A 23,544-nucleotide genomic window follows, 5' to 3' on the forward strand; every position below is an offset into this window, starting at 1 on the left:
GACGATGGATATAAAACGAGCTTTCTGGCAGGTAAAAAAAATCGTATGAATATCCCCCGTAAATTGGATGTTACACAGTCGAGGAAGTATTCTATTGTGGAGAAACTTTTTGGCTTTGTTTATTCTTAAACTAGCCGACCCGACGAACTTCGAGTTATTAAGAAATTGATGTTTCATTTGTATGGGAGCCCTCCTTTGCAAAGGCGGGAGGGGTCTCGAACCATCTTAAGAACCATCCCCGGCCCCAAATACTTCTGCATACAAATTTTCGCGCAGATCGGTTCAGTACTTTCGGAGTCTATAAGGTTCAGACAGACAGAAATTCATTTTTATGTATATAGATTTATTTATTTATTTATTTATTTATTACTCGTCTTCGAACTAATCGTACAGACAGATACTACTAACTAATTATACTACTTTTAAACACACTCTTGGTCATATTATAATTAAAATAAACATACACTTCATTAAAACGTCGACAACAAATATCAAACGGGTTATTTTGTCCAAAAACGGTGCGGTGTGCTGGAAGACGTAGGAAATCTGTATGGCGGGTTGATCTCGCTGGAACGTTGATGTTGACATTACTCAGCAGCGTCGGACAGTCCAATGTTATGAGACAGGATATCGATCACGAACAACCGTTGAAGAATGATTCTCCTGCTAGCCAGAGATGACAGATGAATTAATTCACAGCGATGCTCATATTGGGGAAGGCGGACGGGGTCATTCCACGGGAGTCGACGAAGCGCAAATCGAATGAAATGTCGTTGAATTCGCTCGATCCGATTACTCTGCACCGCATGATATGGAGCCCACACGAGGACAGCGTATTCCAGTGTACTGCGGGCCAGGGCACAGTAGAGAGATTTCAAGCAGTATATATCTTCAAACTCCTGAGCGTTTCGTTTTATAAATCCAAGCATTGCATACGCCTTGGCGGTTGTTGTAGTTATGTGCAAATTGAAGTTGAGCCTAGAATCTAGCTGGACGCCAAGATCCTTGACGGTGCTGACTCTTGTGATAATGGCGACAGACATATTATAATCGAAGACAGACGGACTTCTCGATCTACTGAACGATATTACATTGCATTTTTTAACGTTGATTTCCATTCCATTTAGCGTGCACCAGTTTACCAATGCGTCGACGTCAGCTTGGAGAGCACAGCATTCTACCAATGATGACACAACTCGAAAGAATTTCAAGTCATCAGCAAACATCGCTTTCGGGGATTTAATTGTGGTGCAAAGATCATTTACAAAAACCACAAATATGAGTGGACCTAGGTGACTTCCTTGTGGAACGCCGGAAGAGATAGCGAAGGAATCCGAGCAGGTTCCGTTAATGCGCACGTACGCTTCACGCTCAATTAGGTAGGAATATATCCAACGAGTCAGTCAGGTGGGTAGGCCCATTCTGTCCAATTTATCAACAGTCAATAAATGCGGCACTCGATCAAATGCTTTGGTGAATTCAATATAGATGGTGTAGACTTGCTCCCGATTCTCGAGGGCATTGACCAAAGAAGAAACGAATGACATGAGATTGGTCGTGGTAGATCTTTTTTTCACAAAGCCATGTTGATGTTCAGAAATGATATGAAGTATCTTCGGGTAAAGCGCGTCGTAGACCAAGCTTTCGAAAACTTTTGAAAAGCAATTCAGGATCGATATACTCCGATAGTTTTCCACATTGTGAATGCTACCAGATTTGTGCAGAGGGGTGATAGCAGCGCTTTTCCAAATACACGGGAACGTACCTTCCGACATTGAAAGATTGTAGAGCATGGAAATGGGACCGCTCAGCGAGGCAGCGCAGTTTATAATAAAAAACTTAATTAACTATTCAATCTGTCGTATCCCGCACCAAACGCCTCAGCCGATTCCTAAAAACTTGAAGCGAACGACCGGTGTATGAAGGTTCGTGTTGTCGTCACAAAAGTCGTTAGCAAACTGAACTGCAAACATCGAACTCATTCCCATAGCAAGGATTTACTCTCGCAACTCGTCGCTGTATCAAACTATAGGGTGACTACATTTTTAGGCAAGATATATCGTTCTCGTTCAAATAGAGCAGCATATTGAATAGTTTACTTTCAAAAACTATATTAAATTTATATTCATTTATGAAACAATTCTGTATTTTGTATTTGTATTTTTTGTATAATTCATCAATATCTACCATAATCACTACATCCTTTCCCTCGTCTACTCTTTATTAGAGTATCTGCTATCATGAAACTACGAATGCTTTTTTTCAATAGTCATATAATATTAATAAATCAATTAGCTTGCATCTCACAGAGTTTTTGAAAAATGTAACAAGAAAAATAATATTGCAGATAAATTTACCGACTGCAAACTAATAACAACAGAATACAACTTGAATCATCGGAAATTTGTTATACGTATAGAAACATTGATGAACTTCACTACATTTTTTCACACTGAATTCTCAAATTCGTTTTTTTTAATCTAACCTCCAAAACCACTTTCGTATCCATCTATCCAATCTGATTAATATATCCAGTTTTTAGAATCACATTGATTCACTTCAGAACCAACATGCATATACAATTTCCAAATGGAATTACCAAATTCAATCCTAGAGGAACTGATATTCTTTTTAATATTTCATCCAAGATCAATCTTCAAATCAAATTTCACAGTGTGTCATAATATCGTGTTGCTTTTCTATTTCCGCATTCGCAAAGTGTACTCCTGTAAAGAATACACATGCGGTATCCTACGTCAAAATGGATCGGAGTCCCACCCGCGCCGGGATAAACAAAAAATGCATCGGAGTCCTGCTCATTCCGAAATAAACAAAAAATGTCTCGGAGACCTGCTCGCTCCGGAATAAACAAACGAAAAATACATCGAACACCTGATCGCTCCGGAATAAACAGAAAAAAATGCCTCGGAGACCTGCTCGCTCCGGAATACACAAACAAAAAATAGTTCGGAGACCTGCTCGCTCCGGTAACTTTTTTCTATCCTCGGGAGACCTGCTCGCTCCGGGATTATCTTTTTTTTTAACACTCGAAGTCCTGCTCGCTTCGGTAACTTTTTTTCTATCCTCAGGAGACCTGCTCGCTCCGGGACTATCTTTTTTTTAACACTCGAAGACCTGCTCGCTTCGGTATTATTTTTCTTTGATTTTGGAGACCTGCTCGCTCCGCAATGCATTACTTTTTTCAAGATAAATCCACAAAATCAAATGTGAGCATACTTACCAAGTAACTAGCACATTAATGGATGTGGCAAGCATCATTTTCATGTGCCAGTTACAAAACAAAAGTTCTACCGACTGCGTCATGTCGTATCCCGCACCAAACGCCTCAGCCGAATCCTAAAAACTTGAAGCGAACGACCGGTGTATGAAGGTTCGTGTTGTCGTCACAAAAGTCGTTAGCAAACTGAACTGCAAACATCGAACTCATTCCCATAGCAACGATTTACTCTCGCAACTCGTCGCTGTATCAAACTATAGGGTGACTACATTTTTAGGCAAGATATATCGTTCTCGTTCAAATAGAGCAGCATATTGAATAGTTTACTTTCAAAAACTATATTAAATTTATATTCATTTATGAAACAATTCTGTATTTTGTATTTGTATTTTTTGTATAATTCATCAACATCTACCATAATCACTACACTATCCTATTTTTTTTTTCAAACATGATTTTACTCAATGTTTAGGACGTCAGGATCAGAGTGTAAATGTAATCAGAAAAGATAAATTGGTGTCAAAAAGCGGGCAATTTTTTGTAACCAAAAAAGGCATTTAGTAAACAAGTTTTCGGGTACGTGTGACGTGGTTACATTGTAACATTTTTTTTGCTGTTTAGTTCATATAAGTAAACTAAGTCTAGCTGCCAATGTAGTTGTGAACAATTGTATCTAATGTAATATTTAACAAATAAAGCTAGCTGAAGACATCTTAAAACGCGCAACAATTTCAATAATATTACAAACACACTTTTTTTAAAATGTGACGACCATGCCAGAAGGCCGTCAACTGAAGCTCTAACAGTGCAGTAGGTGCACATCCGCTGTTGCCATTCTCTTTCTGATACAGACAGTGTGGAGAGGCATTCTGAGGCACGTGGTAAAGGATTTATCAAACCTACGCGATGTATCTCTCCACTGCTCTATTGCGGAACTGCATGTAAGATTTCATTGGCGCTTCCGTACTAACGTACAATCGCAGTTGCATCGCGTATGCTCGGGGGATAACTTAGAACGTTGCGTTAGTTTGTGATGCGAGGGTGTCCCGTCTCGCTAAATTATTGGATGCTTCATCAAGATGTGGAAAATGTCTACTTTCACCTCAAGTAGGTGCATAATGTCGGGCCAAGCTTCGTAACGTCTTTTTTAATAAAGAAAAATTACGAAAAAAAGGAAAAATCGTTTGCCTTATGAAGCTTATTTGCCTTTCTCGTACACCAAGGTGTACACAAAAGGCTATATATTCACTTCCAAGACGGTTTTGTGTTAGAAGGTCCGCAGACCCATAGTGTTATATACAAATCGACACAGCTCGACGAATTGAGATGATGTCTTTTTTTTTTTTTTTTTTTTTTTTTTTTTTTAAAGAGGGATGAAGGCAAATCTGCATACAGACACCTGAAATTATCACTCAGGGAGTGGGGTTGACGCGGTTGGCAGAAGGCCAGACCGCCGGACCCACTAAACCGACCCAAGCAACAGAAGGTTACTTGAGTTACCCTCTCTTCTAATGCACAATTCCCCCCGGGACTTCCTTTCAGTATTACTTCTGTGGGGGAAAGCAGTACTAAAAGTACTCCTCCCAAAACAACACCTTTCACAGTGCCTCTCTTCGATGTTTTGTCATACGTCTGAGCCCTTTGGCTCCCTTATTGGTGCCAGCAAGCACACAAAAGCGTGGGCTCTTAAGCCCTTTACTTTTCCTTGTGCCATTCAGCAACGCATCTACTTTCCTTTTTATTTTAGAGCCATTTAGCTCTCAACGTGCTCGCAAGCTACTCAGATAGTCCCCCGGCGGCGGATCTACCCTACTACCGACGACCCGCATTCGTGGATGGCTGTTACATTACCAACACTACACATTCACCTGGTATGCATGTTCATAGATCCGCTCAAGTCCTACGCACATTCTCACTTCAACGGGTGACCGGACGAGTGCCGAGGTCAGGCCAAAGATTCCGGGTGGAGATAGCGGGCGGTTCAATGGTGCCCCGACGACCCGAAGCAGGTGCATTCACGCGGCACGATCTACTCAACTGGTCCCCGGCGGTGGACCTAGCCTACTCCGATTAACCGATTTCCCATGAACTGCGCCTTTCAGCTTCTTGCTTAACCGATGAGCCATTCAGCTCTCACCTTGGTCGCGGACTACTCAGATAGTCCCCGGCGGCGGATCTATCCTACTCTGACGGGATGTTCCCCGACGTCAGAAGCTCCCCGTAACCGACGCCCCGTCTTAACGGGTGACCGGGCGAGTGCCGAGGTCGATCCAAAGATTACGGGTGAAGATAACTTCCGATTCAATCCCGACGACTCGAAGACGGTACATTCGCACGCCACGGTCTACTCAGCTGGTCCCCGGCCGTGGAACTCGCCTCCTCAGCTAACCGAGTTTCATTTGCCTTGAGCCAGTCAGCTCTCACCTTATTCGTTGAGCCATTTTAGCTCCCGCCTCGGTCGCGATCGCGAACGACTCGGATAGTCCCCGACGGCGGATCTAACCTACTCCGACGAGAAGTTCCCCGAAAGCGGGAGCTCCTCCGAACCCGGCCGTTTCGCCACGTTCTGCGGCTACGCGCTCGCCGCAAGCTGAATACAGTTGCGACGCTGTCGTTCCCATCCATTATCGACATATATATTCACGACTTCCACGACTCATGGTCCGCTATCCGTAACGGCTGCCTGCTGCTGCTTCTATGCGCCAACTTCGTTTGCAGGATGCCGGCTATCCTAGACGTCGCTCTTGCAACCGCTCTCCACTGCTCTGGGTTCTGGCACATTTTTATGACGATGTTATCGGTGTTGGTGTCCGTTCCGCATGCCCCCAACATCGCACTCCTCTCCGTTTCGAACCGAGGACATGTGAACAGGATGTGTTCAGCCGTTTCTGTCACGTCTGGGCATTGCGGACAGGTGGGAGAAGCCGCGTGACCAAACCTGTGTAGGTACCACTTGAAGCATCCATGGCCTGTTAAGAACTGGGTCAAGCCAAAGTTTAGCTTCCCATGAGGTCTGCTAATCCATGCCGACACACTTGGGACTAAGCGAGTGGTCCACCTTCCCTTAGGCGAGTTGTCCCACTCTCTCTGCCATTTGGCTACCGTTGCTGCCTTTATATTCCTTCGAGCGTTATCGGTGCCCCTGAGGGCGTAGCACTCCTCGTCTTCCTCTACCACCAGTTTGATAGGCTTCATGCCCGCGAGTACACATGCCGCTTCGCGAGATACGGTGCGATATGCGCTGATAACTCTCAGGCACATTAGCCTATGAGTACTCTCCAGCTTTCGCACGTTGCAGTTTACGCTCAACGCTGACACCCAAGCTGGTCCTCCGTATCGTAGTATTGAAACCGCCACGCTTGCCAGCAGCTTGCGCTTGCTGGAGTACACCCTAGAGCTGTTCCCCATCATCCTCGATAGTGCCGTTATCGCCGTCGATGCACGCTTGCAGGCGTAGTCGACATGACTTTCAAAGCTCAACTTATCGTCGAGCATCAATTGTTTTCCAATGTTCCAAATGTTTCAGAGATCTCTTGCAGGTGATGTCGCAGCCGCCGACTCTAATTGTCGCCTCTTGAACCGATTTCCGGTTGTTAACGACTATCATCTCCATTTTTGATGCGCCAACTGTAGCTTCTTGCTGCTGCAACCATTCCTCCACTAGGCTGATCGAATAGGCTGCAGTCAATTCGACCTCTTCGACGGATTCTCCGTACACGGTCATGGTTACGTCATCGGCGAATCCCACTAACTTGACTCCTGGCGGGAGCTTCAACCGCAGCACGCCATCGTACATCACGTTCCACAGCAATGGACCCAAAATTGATCCCTGTGGGACACCTGCCGTGATGGGGGCGGTAGCCAAGCCTTCGTCTGTCTCGTAGATCAATAATCGATTCTGAAAGTAGCTCCCCAGAATCTTATACAGCCCTACCGGTACTCCCAGCCGAAGCAACGAGTTCGCGATCTCCATCCAGCACGCACTGTTGAATGCATTCCGCACGTCGAGTGTTATTACTGCGCAGTAACGTATACCGCGCCGCTTGCATTCGATGGCGACCTTTGCAGTGTCAACCACCGATTTAATGGCACCCAGAGTAGACCTTCCTCTCCGAAAGCCGAATTGCTCGCTCGAAAATCCTCCTACCTCCTCGACGTACGGCGACAGTCTGTTCAGGATCAACTTCTCCAGTAGCTTCCCTACCGTGTCTATAAGACAGATTGGTCTGTACGCTGAGGGGTCTCCTGGTGGCTTGCCAGGTTTCGGTAACAGGACCAAACGCTGTCTCTTCCATATATCCGGGAATGTCCTCTCGTCCAGACACTTCTGCATGGCCAACCTAAGCATGTTCGGGTTAGTCGTTATGGCTGCCTTCAATGCCATATTCAGGATCCCGTCCGGACCAGGTGCTTTACTCGGGTCGAGGGACTTTGCCACCGTCAATATCTCTTCTACCGTCACCCTCTCCACCGCTTCATCATTTGCTACCCTCGCTGCTGGCGGCCAGTGGGTTGGGCCGTGGTGCGGGAATAGTGCCTCGATTATAGTCTTCAGCCTCGTTGGACATCGCTCGGGAGGAGCCAGTGCTCCTCTTGTTTTGGCCATCACCACCCGATAGGCGTCTCCCCATGGGTTCGAGTTGGCGCTCTGGCACAGTCTGTCGAAGCAGGCTTTCTTGCTTTCTTTGATGGCCTTGTTTAGAGCCAGTCTCGCTGCTTTGAATTGCTCGATGCGTTCCTCCCTCACTTCCGCCAAGCGTGTCCTTTGCGTTTTTCTTCTATCCCGGAGACAGGCTGCTCGAAGGGCTGCAATTTCATCGCTCCACCAGTATACCTGATGCCAGCAGTTCCGTGGTCGCACCTTCCTCGGCATGGTCGCGTCACAAGCTCGAGACAGGACCGCAACCAGTTCGACGCCGCTTAAACTTCCCGTGTTTTCTTCCAGACCCATAGCTACACTGAAGGTCCCACCGTCGAAGTGGGCGACCTTCCACGACCGGGTTGTGGGAGTAGCTCTCCGGCTTTCTCTTCTTGCCTCGCTGCCTATCCTGTACCGGATAGCTAGATGGTCACTGTGGGTGTAACCGTCGTCGACCATCCACTGCATATCACCGACCAAACTTGGACTGCAGAACGTTACGTCTATTATCGATTCCACTCCGTTTCGCTGGAAGGTACTTTTGGAGCCTTCGTTGCACAGCACGACATCCAGCTTGGCGAAAGCCTCTAGCAGCGTTGCCCTCTCCGGTTAGTAAAGCGACTTCCCCACTCTATCGCCCACGCATTGTCTCCTGCAATTACTACTGGCTTGCTACCCACTAGGTCTGATGTTAGCCGATCGACCATCTCGGTGAATTGTTCTATCGGCCACCTTGGTGGGGCGTAGCAGCTGCAGTAGTACACTCCATTATTTTCGCTATAACAGTACCCTCCGCTCTTGTGTTCAGCACTTCCTGGATCGGGTATCTTCCCGTCGTACAAATCGCCGCTGATTTGGATCTATCCGCTACCCAGTTCCCATTATCCGCGGGGATGCGGTACGGGTCCGACAAGATAGCGACGTCCGTTCTCGCTTCTACTACCGACTGCCACAGCAACTGCTGGGCGGCCGCACAATGGTTGAGGTTGAGCTGCGTTACTTGCACGGCTTCCTCGTATAACCACTCAACGGGCACGCAGGTCCACCCATAGCGTGGTTATGTTCCTGCTTCCTGCTCGCGCATAGCGTACACGATGGTGCTTTCTCGCACGTGTGCGCCTTATGGCCCTCTTCGCCGCATCGCCTACATAGGTTACTCCTATCCGGCCCTTTGCACGCCCACGATTTGTGTCCCGGTTCGAGGCAGCGGAAGCACTTGTCGACTACCGGTGGTTGGTAGAGGCTGACTGGACATACTGACCAGCCAACTTTCAGCTTACCCACTTTGATCACCTTGTTAGCGTCGATGGCCGGTAACTTCACCGTGGCAATCTGCGTCTCCTGCGGTCCTCTTCGCAGACGGATGGACGCATTTGCTACCACCACTCCACCTTGGTCCTTGATGGCCGAGGCGATCTCTTCCGATGTCGTGACCTCGTCCAGCTGCTTGCATTGGAGAGTCACTTCGTCGTGTAGAGCGCTCACTTCTACGCTCTCGCCTAGGACTTCCTGGGCTAGCGCTCCATATGCAATATGGTAAAAGAAAGGTGGGGAGATCATTTAGTGTATTACACGGCAGTTTGCATGTAGTAGTGCGTCGTTTCCATTGCGTCTTAGCAACCTCTTAGTTACATGACTACGGCCTACGTCACAGAGGTTGTTATTAATTTTTCTTCAACTTCCCCTCCTAGCGTCAACGCGGCTTATCGTCGTATCTAGGAGTAACCAGTATTTTGTTATTCTAACAATAACAAGAAAAAATATTTCGTGGTGAGCATAGTTCATTCTTTACTTAACTATTTCAGGAAAATGCGGGTATTCCGGATAATTAAGGATTATTTTATTTTGGAACATTGAGCGCCCTCTGATTATGCCGATAGGTACATTGCCGAAAAATAGTGTGCAAACATACAGTGCAGTTTTTAGCCTGTCTTATTCAACCCTCTGTACTACGCAGAGCATAAAAGAAGTGCTTTTTCAGAATAGAAATCCTGATAATTCGAGTTATTATACTTTCGTGTAGTAATGTTATTCTTGCTGAAGCTGTTCTTATTTTTTCTATAAAATATATTTTTGCTTCGTCAGTAGCAAGGAATATTGAAAAAAGGAGTTTTCTTATGCTTGGTTCAAGAAGTTGAGACCATGTGACGTCACTCACTTCCCCTCAAATTTTGTTTATGTTTTTCGCATTACTAATACTATTAGGCCTCCACTTCCTCCACACCTTTCTTTTACCATATTGCTCCATATGAGGTACCGTTCGCCTGTGAGCCCTTCCTTAAGACAAGGATCATCTCGCCCGCTCTCGTCCGCCTTATGCTACGAACCTCTTTACCAAGGTCCGCCAGTTTCTCGGCGCTGCGCATCGCCTTGAGCACGTCGGCGTAGCGCTCTTTCTCTGTTTTAATGAGAAGTGCTTCACCCTTCTGTCTGGCTCTCGCCGGGCGCGTGATTGCCGCTTTCACCTTCGGTTTATTTACTACCGTTTGCCAGGGACCGTCCGACCGCAGGTTGTCTTGGTCAGGTTGGCTTCCCTCCTCCGGTGGCCGACTGGCTCGTTTCGTCCTCGCTTTCTTCTTACGCCGTTCTCCCATGTTTGCAACTTCCGTGGGCCCGCTCTTCTGATTTGCGCTCTCCCGACGCCTTTTTGCGTTCTGTTTAAAGCGCTTAATGCCAGGCGAGTCCCTGGCTCGCTTATCTGTTCTCCTCTCTACCGCTCTGTCGCTGAGGGCAAAATCTAACGCCTCCTGTGCCATGGTTGTGGTACTATGGAAGGAGGAAGGAGCAGTCTGTGCACTCTTCTCCGCTTTACCACAGCCTTCCAGCCTGGCCGCAAGCACTTCCTGTTCTTGCTTGGCAGCAAGAACCAAATTGCGAAGCTTAAGCAATTTCAGCTTCAGCTCCCTCGACATATTGCCCCGTTCATTGGTGAAGTCGATAATGTCATCGAGTTGCACCATGACGACGGTCAAGCTCGGCAGGATGCCACTCGACCCTATCTCCACTGCATTGTGCTGCTGCTTATCGACTATTGGCGTATCGTTATCGCTCTCCACGACGACTACTTCGCTACTCGTGTCCTTCATCTCCATTTCTCTCGCACCCGATGCGTTGGGTGGAGATCTCTCAAACCTCTCCTTGCGAAGGGGTTCACTTCCGATGCTTGTTTGTTTAATTTAGCTTTATTCATGTTTGTTGGGCCGCCCTTAAGGCTGCTCTCGAATCCAGCTGGAATAGTCGCCTTCTTGATCCCATGGTTATCTTTGCTGATGCGGTGAGGCCATGCGGGGTTTGACACCTCGGTGTTCAGAGCCGGATCGGCGTAAGCCAGGAAGGAATCAACTGGTCCTACTCCCATCTGGTTCGTTAACCCGGACGGCTGGATAGGGACGGCATGCCACAAGGCCTATCACGGTCTTACGGGACGGAAGGCAGCTGTGGCATTAGCCCACCCGCCATTTCAAGACGGTGTCACCCGGCTTTACTCAAGGAGTGGAATGACTCAACTGTCAGCCCTAGATTTGTTGTATATCTCGATTTCCGCTCGTATCCGTTGACGTTGCCGTTGTCGATGCCACTGGGTTGGGATAGTGTGCTTTGAGCGGCGCACGGTCGCTTTGATAGGACCTGCTTACGGATACATGCAGCTTTTTGTAGAAGTTCAACAGAGCCCACTGTCAAACCCCACCACATCCTAGGCAGGTCCCCTAACTCGCAGTGGGGAGGGGTCGTCAAGCCCTTGGACATAGTCCCTGCTGCCCTGTAAGATTTTGATGATGATGTCTGTTTTTTTTTTTTACGAGGGTTAAAGGCCATCAAAAATCTGCGCGACAGACACCTTGAGCATCCACACTATGCTCGAAGGCGAACAGGGATGGGCTCCTCCCGACCTGCTAAAAATGTGCCTCCCGGATAAACCGGGTCCCTTATCCTCCTTGCCTCGATCCCCCAGGACCACGGGATGCTGCGACTACTTCGGGGGGCTGTGCTCATGCACTTCTTCTAAGATTCCGGCCCCTAGCTTAGGCTAGTTCGCCGACTGGCTTGCTGAGATCCACTGCTACGTTGTCTCGATCCCTCGGCGGGTACCGCAAACTTCCTCACTCGAATCCTCCTGACTTCCCCGGCGTCGAGGGTGGTCCACCAGTTCCGGTGAAGGCAACTTCCGCACTAATGGTGCCCCGACTACCGGCGGCTATCGCAGGGGACGCTTTCGCGCATTGCGCCGTCTTCGTCTTCAGGTTGCAGAGGTGGTCCGACAGTTCCGGTGGTGGATGACGTCCGCACTGGCGGTGCCCTACATACCCGAAGCACTTCCTTCTTCTTTCTTCTTTCTTCAGCAGGTTGGCAATTCAAGTGCCGAGGTCGGTCCAACGATTCCGGTTGGCAGAAGACTTCCGGTTCGCTGGCGCCCCGACGACCCGAAACCAAACACTGCTCACTGTGCTGGATTTCGCTCCAAACCGACGCTTATTTGCTGGTCCCTTCTCCATTGACGCTGCAGCTCTGACAGTATTTGCGTCACGACTCTGCTTACTGCATTCCACGTACCCTCATCGCGACACATTCGCTCTGCGATGTTGTCCGCCCGTAGGGCAGGCATTCCTCTACGTACTTCCGCAAACCTTGGGCAATCGAATACCACGTGTTCTGGAGTCTCCTCTATGTTGATACACGCCGGGCAGGATGGCGATGACGCATGGCCACACCGATGCAGATAGTGACGGAAACAGCCATGTCCGGAAAGGAACTGTGTGAGGTAAAAGTTCACCTCTCCATGCTCCCTATACACCCACGTCGACACATTGGGGATGAGCCGGTGGGTCCACCTTCCATTATCCGCATTGTCCCACTCCTGCTGCCACTTCACCATAGAGTCCAGTCTCACCGTCTTCCTCACATTTCTGGTATCTCTCCGTTGGTAACACTCGATATCCTCTGCTAGGGTTATGCAGATTGGAATCATCCTGCGATAACGCAAACTGCCTCCGACGAAATGGTTCGGTACGCACTCGCGACTCGAACGGCCATTAAGGCGAAACACGCTGTTCAACTTTCTGCGGTTACGTTTCGTCTTGAGCGCAGCTCCCCAGGCTGGAGCTCCGTACCTCAGTATCGAGGATGCTACTGCTGCCAGAAGACGCCTACTGCTGCTTTTAGGACCACCCACGTTCGGCATGATCCTTGCAAACGCACTGACCATTTTAGATGCCTTTTCGCAGGAATAGTCTACATGGGTGTTGAAATTCAACCGGTCGTCGATCATCACTCCTAGATGCCTCAAAGCCCGCACGGACGGTATGTGGGTGCCCTCCTATGGTAAGCTGGATCCGCTGGATCTCGCGGCAGTTGCTAACCAGCATCACTTCTGTTTTGTGGTGAGCAAGCTGCGGTTTGACTCCATTCATCCAGTTTTCAACTGCGTCGGTCGTCTCCGCCACCAGCATTTCTACCTCTTCCAGCGACTCTCCGGTTATCGTTAGAACGACATCATCCGCGAATCCGAAAATCTTCACGCCTTTGGGCAACTTCAGTTTTAGAACTCCGTTATACATAATGTTCCACAGCGTCGGGCCTAGAATGGAACCTTGCGGAACACCTGCGGTAACCCTAATCGACTTCTGCCCCGAATTCGTTTCGTAAACCAGGATCCGGTTCTGGAAGTAACTTTCAATGATTCTACACAAGTAGTCAGGAACCCGCATACCATGCAGCGCTGCGGCGATAGCCTCCCAGCTGGCTCTGTTAAAAGCGTTTTGACGTCAATCGTTACTACAGCGCAGAATCGATTGCCGCGCCTCTTCTTCTTGGCCGCTTTCTCTGAAACTTCAATGACCGTCCTGATTGCGTCCACCGTCGATCTGCCTTTTCGGAATCCGAACTGCATTTCCGATAAGCCGGTCTCGCCTTCAGTGAACTGCGTCAGCCGATTAAGGATAATCCTTTCCAGAAGCTTCCCCAGTGTATCCAGCAGGCATATGGGCCTATACGATGCTGGATTCCCGGCAGTTTCCCCGGTTTCGGCAGCAGCACTGGTTTCTGGATCTTCCACCTATCCGGAAAGTTACCATCTGCTAGGCATTTCTGCAGCACCATCCTGAACAAATCTGGAAACGCCAGTATCGCAGTTTTTAGAGCCACGTTTGGAATTCCATCAGCTTTCTTCATCTTCAGACCTTTCGCCACTGATGACAGCTCGTCGTTGGAGACTTGCATACCTGAAATGGTTACTCCGTCTTCATCTTCATCTACGTACGGTGTAGGTGGCCACATCGTAGAATCATGCTGCGGGAAGAGACCATCAACGATGATCTTCAGCTTGTCCGGACACATTTCCGCTGGCGTCGCTGGACCCCTGATCCTCGCTGTTACGACCCGATAAGCGTTGCCCCAAGGATCAGCGTCAGCTTCTCGGCACAACTCCTTGAAGCAGTTGGATTGGCTGACTTTAATCTCCCGTTTGAAGGCCGATCTAGCTTCACGGAAGATTATCTTACGCTCCTCTCTGACTGTTTCAGACCTTGCTCTCTGAAAGTGTCTTCTGGCTCTGAGACACGCAGCACGAAGGCTAGCAAGAGTATCGTTCCACCAGTAATTTAGCCGCCGGCTTTTCCTTGGCTCCAGTCTCCTTGGCATCGTCGTATCGCATGCCCTCGCAAGAGTTACTGTCAGCTCGTCTGCATCGAGATTTGTAGCGCCGCTGTCTGCTCGGAGTGCTTCGATAAAAAGATCTTTGTCGAAGTCCTTCGCCTTCCATTTTCGCCCGCTATTCCTAATCTCTCGCCGTACCGTCGACATTCGTGTGATCGCCTGATGATCACTATGTGTATAGTCCTCACTAACTCTCCAGTTCATGTTCCTCACCAGCGACGGACTGCAGAACGTGACGTCGATGATGGACTCCCTGCCATCTCTGCGAAATGTACTAACGGTACCTTCGTTGCACAGCCAGACGTCCAGCTTTGCCAACGACTCCAGCAAACTGTAACCTCTGGGGTTAGTCAGCCTGCTTCCCCACTCCACTGCCCAAGCGTTGAAGTCGCCTCCTATGATTACCAGCTTCTCCGTGAGTGCATCCAGCATCCGGTTATACTGCTCCAAAGTCCATCTTGGAGGTGCGTAGCAGCTACACACGAAGATCCCGTTGATTTTGGAGATAACGAAACCTTCGCTTGAGCTGTCTACCACTTCTTGAATAGGGAATTTGCCCATCACTTGGATAGCTGCAATCCCCGATGAATCCGCCACCCAGTTGCCGTTATCAGGAGGGATCCGATACGGTTCAGCAATAATTGCCACGTCACACATTGCTTCTGTTGTCGACTGCCACAACAGTTGCTGTGCGGTGTCGCAATGATTGAGATTCAACTGGATGATCTCCATTAATCCCGGCCCGCCATCGCCTTCTTGTATGCAGGGCATTGGAAGCCACCCGTCGTATGGTCGTTTCCGTCCTCCGGTTTGCAGAGCAGGCATCTTGGTTGCTTCGTGCAGTCCCTAGCAACGTGTCCTTCTTCACCACATTTCCTACATAGACCGGATCTATCCGGGCCTTTGCAGTTTCGCGCCTGGTGGCCAAACGCCATGCATTTGAAGCATCGCTCCATCTGCTTGGTGACGCGTGGGGCGAATCTCAGCAGGCACACCGACCATCCTACTTTTACCTTGCCCGCCTCCACCATTTGGTTGGCAGCCTCTGCTGGTAGTCGTATCGCTGCTACTTGTGTGCCACCGTACGCTCTCCTCAGTCGAACCGTCATTTGCACTTCCCCCAGCTTGCATTGTGAGACCAGTGCATCCCTCAGTTCGTCTTCCGTCGTGATCTCGTCCAGGTCTCTGCACTCGACCACTGCTTCCTGCGTTAGAGCTCTTACGTTACCGTCACTGCCCAATGAATTGGCAATGGGCTCCCGGAAGGCCGAGCTCCTGGCCGTGGGATGCTTCTCCAGCTCGAACAGCGATTCCCCCTTCTGAGTACGCCTAGTCCTCACCACTTTTTCACCCAAGTCATTGAGCACCGGGTCCTCTCTCACATTCTTCAGGATCGCTGCGTACGACGTTTTATCGCTCGCTTCTACGAACAGGGCATCGCCTTTAACTTTCTCCCGAGTAAAACGACATTTTTCTGTTTTCTTCTGTTCCTTCCTCTTTTCCAGATTCTCCTTCTGCTTCTTCCTCTTCTCCCGCTGGCTTTCCCCGGTCTGCCAGTCACCATCCTTGACGCGTTCCTTCAGCACGCTGGCAAAGTCTGACACGTTCCGCTGCTTTTTCGTGACTTCCTGCTCTCCAGGCGAGTCCCTTCCTCGTTTTTCCGTGCGAGTGGTTCGGGGGACTTTTGGGTGCCTGCTGTGTCTCAACTGCTGTATGCTCCGCCGCATCTTTCAGCACCTTTTCAGCTGCTTCGGCTTTCTTTTTCAGCGCGATCTGTTCGTGTTCGGCTGCTTTTACGGCGGACTTAATGCTTGTCACTAGAAGCTTGATCTTCGTGTGAACATTGTGCTTGTCCTTCACGAAGTCATAAAGCTCGTTGACTCGCTTCCGCACCTCCATCAGGTTGGACCTCCCGAATTGTAGCTCCTCCTGAGTAGCACTACTTTCCGATTTTTGGGTGGACACCCTATTCCCGGATCCTAGCTCCTGTTGGCCTGCCTGGTACTCAGCAGTCTTGGCCGTACTACTGGTACTCGCTACTGCTGCCTGCGACATCACTGGAGATCGCTGCAGCTTCCCACTCTTTGCGAAAACATTCGCCCCGCCTGCTTGATGATGATGTCTGTCTGTGTGTATGTGCGTGCGTGTGTGTATGAGCAAAATAAAACTCACTCATCTTTTGGGCACTTATCTTGATCCGATTTGTATGCAATAAGTTGCATTCGACGGGGAATCAAAAGTTATAGGCAAAATACGATGTATACACAAAAAACACGCTAAGTAATTCTCATTCAATTTTTTTTAGTATATCTAATGTACGAGAAAGGCACAAACAGCGCTAGGTGGATCAATCAGGGCTTTTCGGAATGATTTTGATTTCAATGTCAATCAGCTACCTCAATTGAGCAATCGTGAACCATAAAAGGACAAATAATCCACCAAAGTAAACGATCATTATTTCAAAAACTCAATCCAGGGGAACATTTCAGGCTCCAGGAAATCACTTTCCTGAATTGATTCAATCGTATAAATTTCCAGCTTAAGTTATTCTAACCCACGTCTACTATAAATAACTAAAGTGTTTAGAAACGGCACATATAAGTGTCATTCAATTGTGTGATCGTACCCCGGTCATAACAATCCAAACAATTCCAAACACAAAAGGGCAAACAAAATTGTGCACCCGGTTCCGTCACTTAATGCGTTGGCAGCGCACACCGGTAACTGCATCCTGGTGTGGATTTTCCCCATTTGGGATGCCCTTCACTGCAGTGTTCGTTCCGTGTTGTCCCGGAACCGACAACGGCAAGGCAGAAGCTGTAAAAATGTCACGATAAAATTTAAATGTTTAAACCCCAATATTCTGGATAGTGCCGCCCATCGTCCCCGGAGGCAGTTCAGAACGGTGGGATTTTAGTAGGTATAGCAGTTATTTGTGCATTCATTGGAATGTGTGGCAAGGTTTTGGAATGCGATCAGTAGAAGCAACATACCGTCTGTTTCCGTGTTGTGTATGAAAATATTTTACGAATGAATTTTTGCGTTTAAATATTTTCTACTTTAATCTATATCATGTTGGAGAACTCTAGTGAGAGACTGTATAGTGGGAGCTCAGAATGTTACTCCAGGGTATCCTGGAAGGCAGCAGTAAATTCATTGTCATGTCCTCGAACCTTGAAAAGATAGTCGACTCGTCTTGAAATATAGATGTCAGATGGCAACGCATCATATATTCAATGATTCAATGATCGTGCAATGCAAATTGCAATGATTTAGAAATGCTTTTGTTATTTTTAAAACTTAGATGCATGAATTTATAAAATTAAATCTAAAGTGGGAAATTTTGTAAAAACAGATCTGCGCAAAACAAACCAATCGACAAGGTGTTGTTTTTAAGCAAACCAAAACACATTCCTTTTGCAGAGATATACATTACCATGCTGATACTCTTTGAATTGGAAGTTTGGCAGACAGTAATTCAATTTATATCATCACTAAAAGATGAACGCCAGCTTTAGAAAAAATCACCATGTTAAAGTCCACCATCAAATAACTGGTTTTATCTACTGCTAGGTCGCCATGAAACCAATTTTACGTTATGCTCTATTGCCGCGAGCATATAAGTTATGGTATCAATCAAAGTGCTTGCGAAGAGACTCACAACTTAGAATTCGCATTCTTCTGTTTTGATTCAGCGTATTTCTTAGATTGCTGCCTACCAATCGTCGAAATTGTACAGTTCACGTTTCTTACGTCTCAAAAACCACATTCCCTCAGTTGTGTTGCAGTTCGAAGCAACGGAAATTTGCGGTTTTCTAATAGCACAAAATGCAACCCAGATTTGTTCTTAATTGTTTATTGTGGGTGGGGTGCGGTTAAAAAATCCCTATGGAGAACAATATTTAAAATGCATTTAGGTCCAAGTCTATGTCCTTGTCATTAGTCTATGTTGATTGTCTATTTGTCTGTTTATCTGCATGTCTATATGTGTTGTTTCTGTTGGATGCCTTATTAACCCTTAGTTCCATATTCTAACATTTCGATTGCGTACTTACGTTTGTGCCGTTTTTAGTAATAAATCAATGTTCTGCACGTCGTATTTAGGCTAAATGTTTCCAAATTATTGTACTGTAAATGTATTGTTATTGTTTTTGGTTATGTTTTAAATCATAATTTTACAATTTAGTTTACCTGGAGTTTATTTATAATTTGTTTGCATGAATTTTATGTTGCATGCCAATTATTCTAAACCGTATAGACCACTAATAGGTATGTAGTATTAGACTAGATAGATATTTATTTTTAGCATAATTAATCTTTCCACTAATTAATTTCCACTATTATTACACATGCCAACTTACTCTGTGATGACAGTTCTAAAGACAGCCAAAGGAAAGGACAAAACGAAATGAATGACGGCGACCGTGGGGTGATACGTTCGTTCACGGTTCGTAGAGCTGTGCGCTCATTCCTAGGGGCGTAATATTCCCCCCGGTACGTCTACGTCCGGTTGACTCGACTTACTCCTAGAAGCTCCAACATCCAGCACTGCAATGTTGACTGCTGGTCGCTCGTAAACCCTGGTCGCAGTCTGTACAAATACTCGGCGCACCTTACCGTCCTTGGAATGTCAATTACACGACCTTTCATTTCATTTCGACCTGTGACATTTCATATGAGTGCTTTAAAACCATTGGTCTATCATCTAACGCGATCGGGGCTTAGGGTAAAGTGCCCAATAGTGGACCCCCAACCAATAGTGGACCCTCCAGCTATTTTTGCATTATTACAGCACAATGTAAATATTTTGCTATGAAATTCCATCGGGAGAACCTACTTTACAGTCCTATGATTTGATTACATGCATTGGAAATGCTATGGAAAGCAAAATTGGATGAATTTTTACAATTCTTTTGAAAATAAACACTAAAGTGTCCATTATAGGAATATTTTGGGGGGTCCATAATAGGGAAGAAGAACGTCCCGAAACGAAACATGAAAATCAAATGAAGTGTCGACTATAGGGAAGCAATTTCCTATTATGGACCCCCAGGGGGTCTACTATAGGGCGAATTCAGTCAGACTTTAAAATGTTAATTTCAACGAATAACGTCGTGTATTTGAGTGTTTTATGTACGTATCGTGAAGAGGAGATGCAGAACTTGGTATTAGATATCAAGCAGAATTGATATGTTGAAATTTTCTACTCCGTATGACAGGAAGAGCTAAATTCCGCTACTAGGGGGTCCACTATTGGGCATTTTACCCTACTATCGTTTGACGACCCTAGCAAAAGGTGATTCGGAGTAAGAGGGAAAACTGATTCTTCGTCTATGGGGACGTGTGTTAGCGGTCTAGAATTAATAATCATTTCAGCTTTCATCAGCATGTTACGCAAGATCTCATCAGTCGGGAGTCGTTATGGCTTAGTCAAGAACTTTCTTCACTGATTGGACCAGTCGTTCCCAACAGCCCCCAAAATGAGGCGCAGCCGGTGGATTAAACGTCCACTTGGTGTCCACGCTCTCAAACTCCTCCATCAGCTTGTCCATGTTCACCTTCATCAGTTCTTTCTGCAGCTCGCTCTGTGCGCCGATGAAATTAGTGCCACGGTCACTCCGATATTCAATTGGTTTCCCTCTTCTTGCTTGGAAGTTCTGTAGGGCCATGATGCATGAATCAGTAGTGAGGGAATGGGCGATCTCAAGATGTATGGCACGGACTGTCACACAGGTGAACAATACCCAAGTAACATTTTGAGTTTTATCATACTCTATTAGCAGTTTTGGAGAGTAAATTTTCAAGACTAGCAATAAAACTCAAATCTACATGACAACCTCTTGATGACCGCTACAAGATTATGTTATGACTAAGTGGACCACTCTTGAGATCGTCTTCAAAACAAGTTTAAGATTATTCATAAGAGTTCCATAAAACCGCTGTCAAAAAAGGGAATTTCTTTTCCGTGGAGCATTTTGTTATTGTTTTGAAGAAAAGGATAATCATAGAAATGGAAGAATGAAATTAAAAACAACATCACGGACATGGATGAAAATAATATTCAATTATTGGAAATTGGATGCCCAGAATTCGTTCGCGTGCTTGCAAATTTTTCTGCGCGTTCGAATTTCTGGTGAAAACAGGTAAGAAAATCAGTTTTTTCAAGTGCGCCGTCGTAATACTGTGATTTACGGCCAATTAATTAGTGTAGATAATAAATTGATATCCTGCCTTTTCCTCTGGTGGCATTCCGATTTGCAAGGAAACATTTCTCGTGCTTCAAATTTTGAAAATCATTTTGAAATGCAGCGGTTATTACTAATTGTCATTAGTAATAATCGCTGCATTTCAAGAGATTTTGCAAAAGATTTATGCCGATATAAAATTATTTTTTCCTACCAGCATGGCTGCTACTACACTATGGGCAATTTTGTCGGCCAAAATAACATTTTGCAGTTACTGCAATCGATTCCTTACGATTAGTTTTTTTCATGATCGTTCTATATTCGCTTGACTTTTATTATTTTATGTGCAGATCAGAACCGAATTTTCACGACAATCAATCTTTCTCCTATTAGTCGCAAGTTTCATCACTGCGCATCTGGTGCGCTGTATAGCGCATCTGGTTGCTAATAATGTGCACCAGTTGCGCAATGATGCGCTATAAGTTGAACGCGGTTTTCACGACTTCGAAATTCGATTTTCAACTGGAATAATATCTGTTTCATTTTCAGAAGTGGAATTTGACCAACAAACAACAAAATCTTAAATATGCGAATGCTCAGTTAGGGAAATTTATGTATTTTTTATGTTCTTTGTTTAAAATGTTTGGGGAACATGGAACAGAAACATCTGTTTTAGCCATTCGATTGACCATAGTTCACCAATTTCAACATAAACATTATGTTCTTGTACAATACCATTATAAACCTAATTAAAACTACTAAGTTTTATTTAGGTTATGCGCAAGACAAGTCTTAGACCAATATATTCGGCTTTCTGACAGTTTTCAAGAGTTTTATTAGAGTCCTCAAGATAATCATTAGGCCCCTACCCAAGCAGCACACGTCAGACAAAATTGGTTGAGGCAACTTGATTGTGACTAAATCTGGTCATATATGAGTTGCTGGAACCTATATGACACATGTGTGCTGCTAGGGTAATAAGCTCATAAAGCATTTGACATATGTGGTTTTATTGAACGTTTTATTATGATTTTGAAGATAGCTACAAGTCTTCCAATAAGGCTAATCTCGCGGTATTGATCAAAGCAGCGATAAAGCCCTTAAAAAAACTTAAATAAATCTATGAAGTCTTGAAATTGTTACTTGGGTAAACCCCAATGTTTCTCGACTCTTCTACCTACGACTACTTGTATCGGTCCGAAACAGTGGACTCCAGTGTGCGTAAACGGTCTTGAGAATGCAGCTTGCCGAGCTGATGGGTGTTCTGCCATCATTGGGAACTGTGACCGTGCTTTAAGGATTTTACAAAGCTGACAATCTCGGCGGACCTTGTTGAAAACAGAACGGAGTCTTGAAATATGGTATATCTGATTGATTTCATTCATTGCCGTTTCATGGTTAATGTGTCGGAACCTTCAATGATACTCGGCAATCACCAAATCCGTCAATGCACTTACTTTCGGTAGTAGGATTGGATCCTTCACTGACTCTGCAGCGTACTGGCTGGATTTTGACAATAAGCCTTTCCGCTGTCGTTGTGGTAAGTTGCGATCGTTGTGAGAGAGCAGTGTCATTTTTTCTGGAAATGCTTCGTGTTGAACTTGGTTGTAAATGACTTTCTCTGCGCGTTGCAACTCCTCCTGGGTTAGTGGACCAGTGATTGGTGATTCTCCTGCGACTTTACTCCTGATGATGCCAATAAAACGAAATGCGTAGGCGACGGATCTTAGCAAGCGACTCCATTTTGAGAAGTTCTCTATTCTCACCAGCGGTTCTGGCACGGTGTGGTGCAGAACATTTGCACGAAGTTACGTACCAGGCGTTTCGAACTGTGCCTAATAAGACTTCTCCAGATGTGAGAACTCCGGGCTTCGAAACCAACGACCTTTCGGTAATAAATCAGGTAACTTCTGCCATTTGGTACTGTCATCCGCCACGTTCAACTTGGTTGGGATACAATTCCACTCGCATACCTCGGTAGCCTCAAGAATTTCGCCAACTCTAACCGCAACGAATGAACTGCAACGTCGGTGATCACTTCTAATCCAGCACACTGTGTCCAGTTTGACCAGAAATTACGCTCGCTAATATTTATCTGGTGTGACTCGCCGATGTTTTTCGCCAGACGGGATCCTACGACGGCAGCTTGCAGTTCTAGACGCGGTATGGACAAATACTTCAACGGAGCCACACGCGTTTTCGCATCAACCAGTGCACACTCGATTATGTCGTTTTCCTGGAACCGTAGATAGACGTGTAACTGAGTTGAGTTGGTTTCTCGGATCGTAGTCTTCACACGATGGCAGCGTGGCACCTGCATTTTTTCGATTGTTGGTAAAACTTGTAGCCAAAGCTTCCACTTTTCGACCAGGTGGATAGGAATTTGTTCATGCCAGCCTACACCGGATCGTCAAACATCTTGCAAGAGAATCTTCAAGTACATCAAGAATGACGCCAGCAACCAAGGGGATCGTAGATGGTCATGAGAATACTCAAAACTTCATGTTTCGTTGGTATCTTGCGTCCGGAAAGCAGTTCTCCATGTAGCCGTGATGAGAGCTTGAACGTGAACATATCTTTCTCAGTATTCCACCACATTCCCAAAAATTTCTCCGCAGCGATCTCCGATCACAGTTTTAAATTCCCCTTGGCAGCCAAAGTTTCGTCCACGCACTCCAGAACCTTCCTTGAATTCGACAACCAATTACATAGCTCGAAACCACAGAAGCTCCGAAGGTCATTACTTGCATCTCGTATACGTCAGGTTGACGACTGCGATCGCCGTCTCTCCACAGGATCTTCTGTGTCGATCTTCCTTCTGTGTCGATCTT

General features: G+C 46.4%; 1 protein-coding gene across 1 annotated transcript; it reads right to left on the reverse strand.

Moving 5' to 3' along the window:
• Nucleotides 1–8,873: 8,873 nt before the first annotated feature.
• Nucleotides 8,874–9,437, reverse strand: LOC134210154 (uncharacterized). The gene has a single exon (XM_062686177.1). The coding sequence runs from the start codon at nt 9,435–9,437 to the stop codon at nt 8,874–8,876; it is 564 nt and encodes a 187-aa protein (XP_062542161.1).
• Between the last annotated feature and the right edge of the window lie 14,107 nt (nt 9,438–23,544).

The sequence above is a fragment of the Armigeres subalbatus genome, chromosome 2 (assembly GCF_024139115.2).
Source record: "Armigeres subalbatus isolate Guangzhou_Male chromosome 2, GZ_Asu_2, whole genome shotgun sequence".
Classification (NCBI taxonomy): Eukaryota; Metazoa; Arthropoda; class Insecta; order Diptera; family Culicidae; genus Armigeres; species Armigeres subalbatus.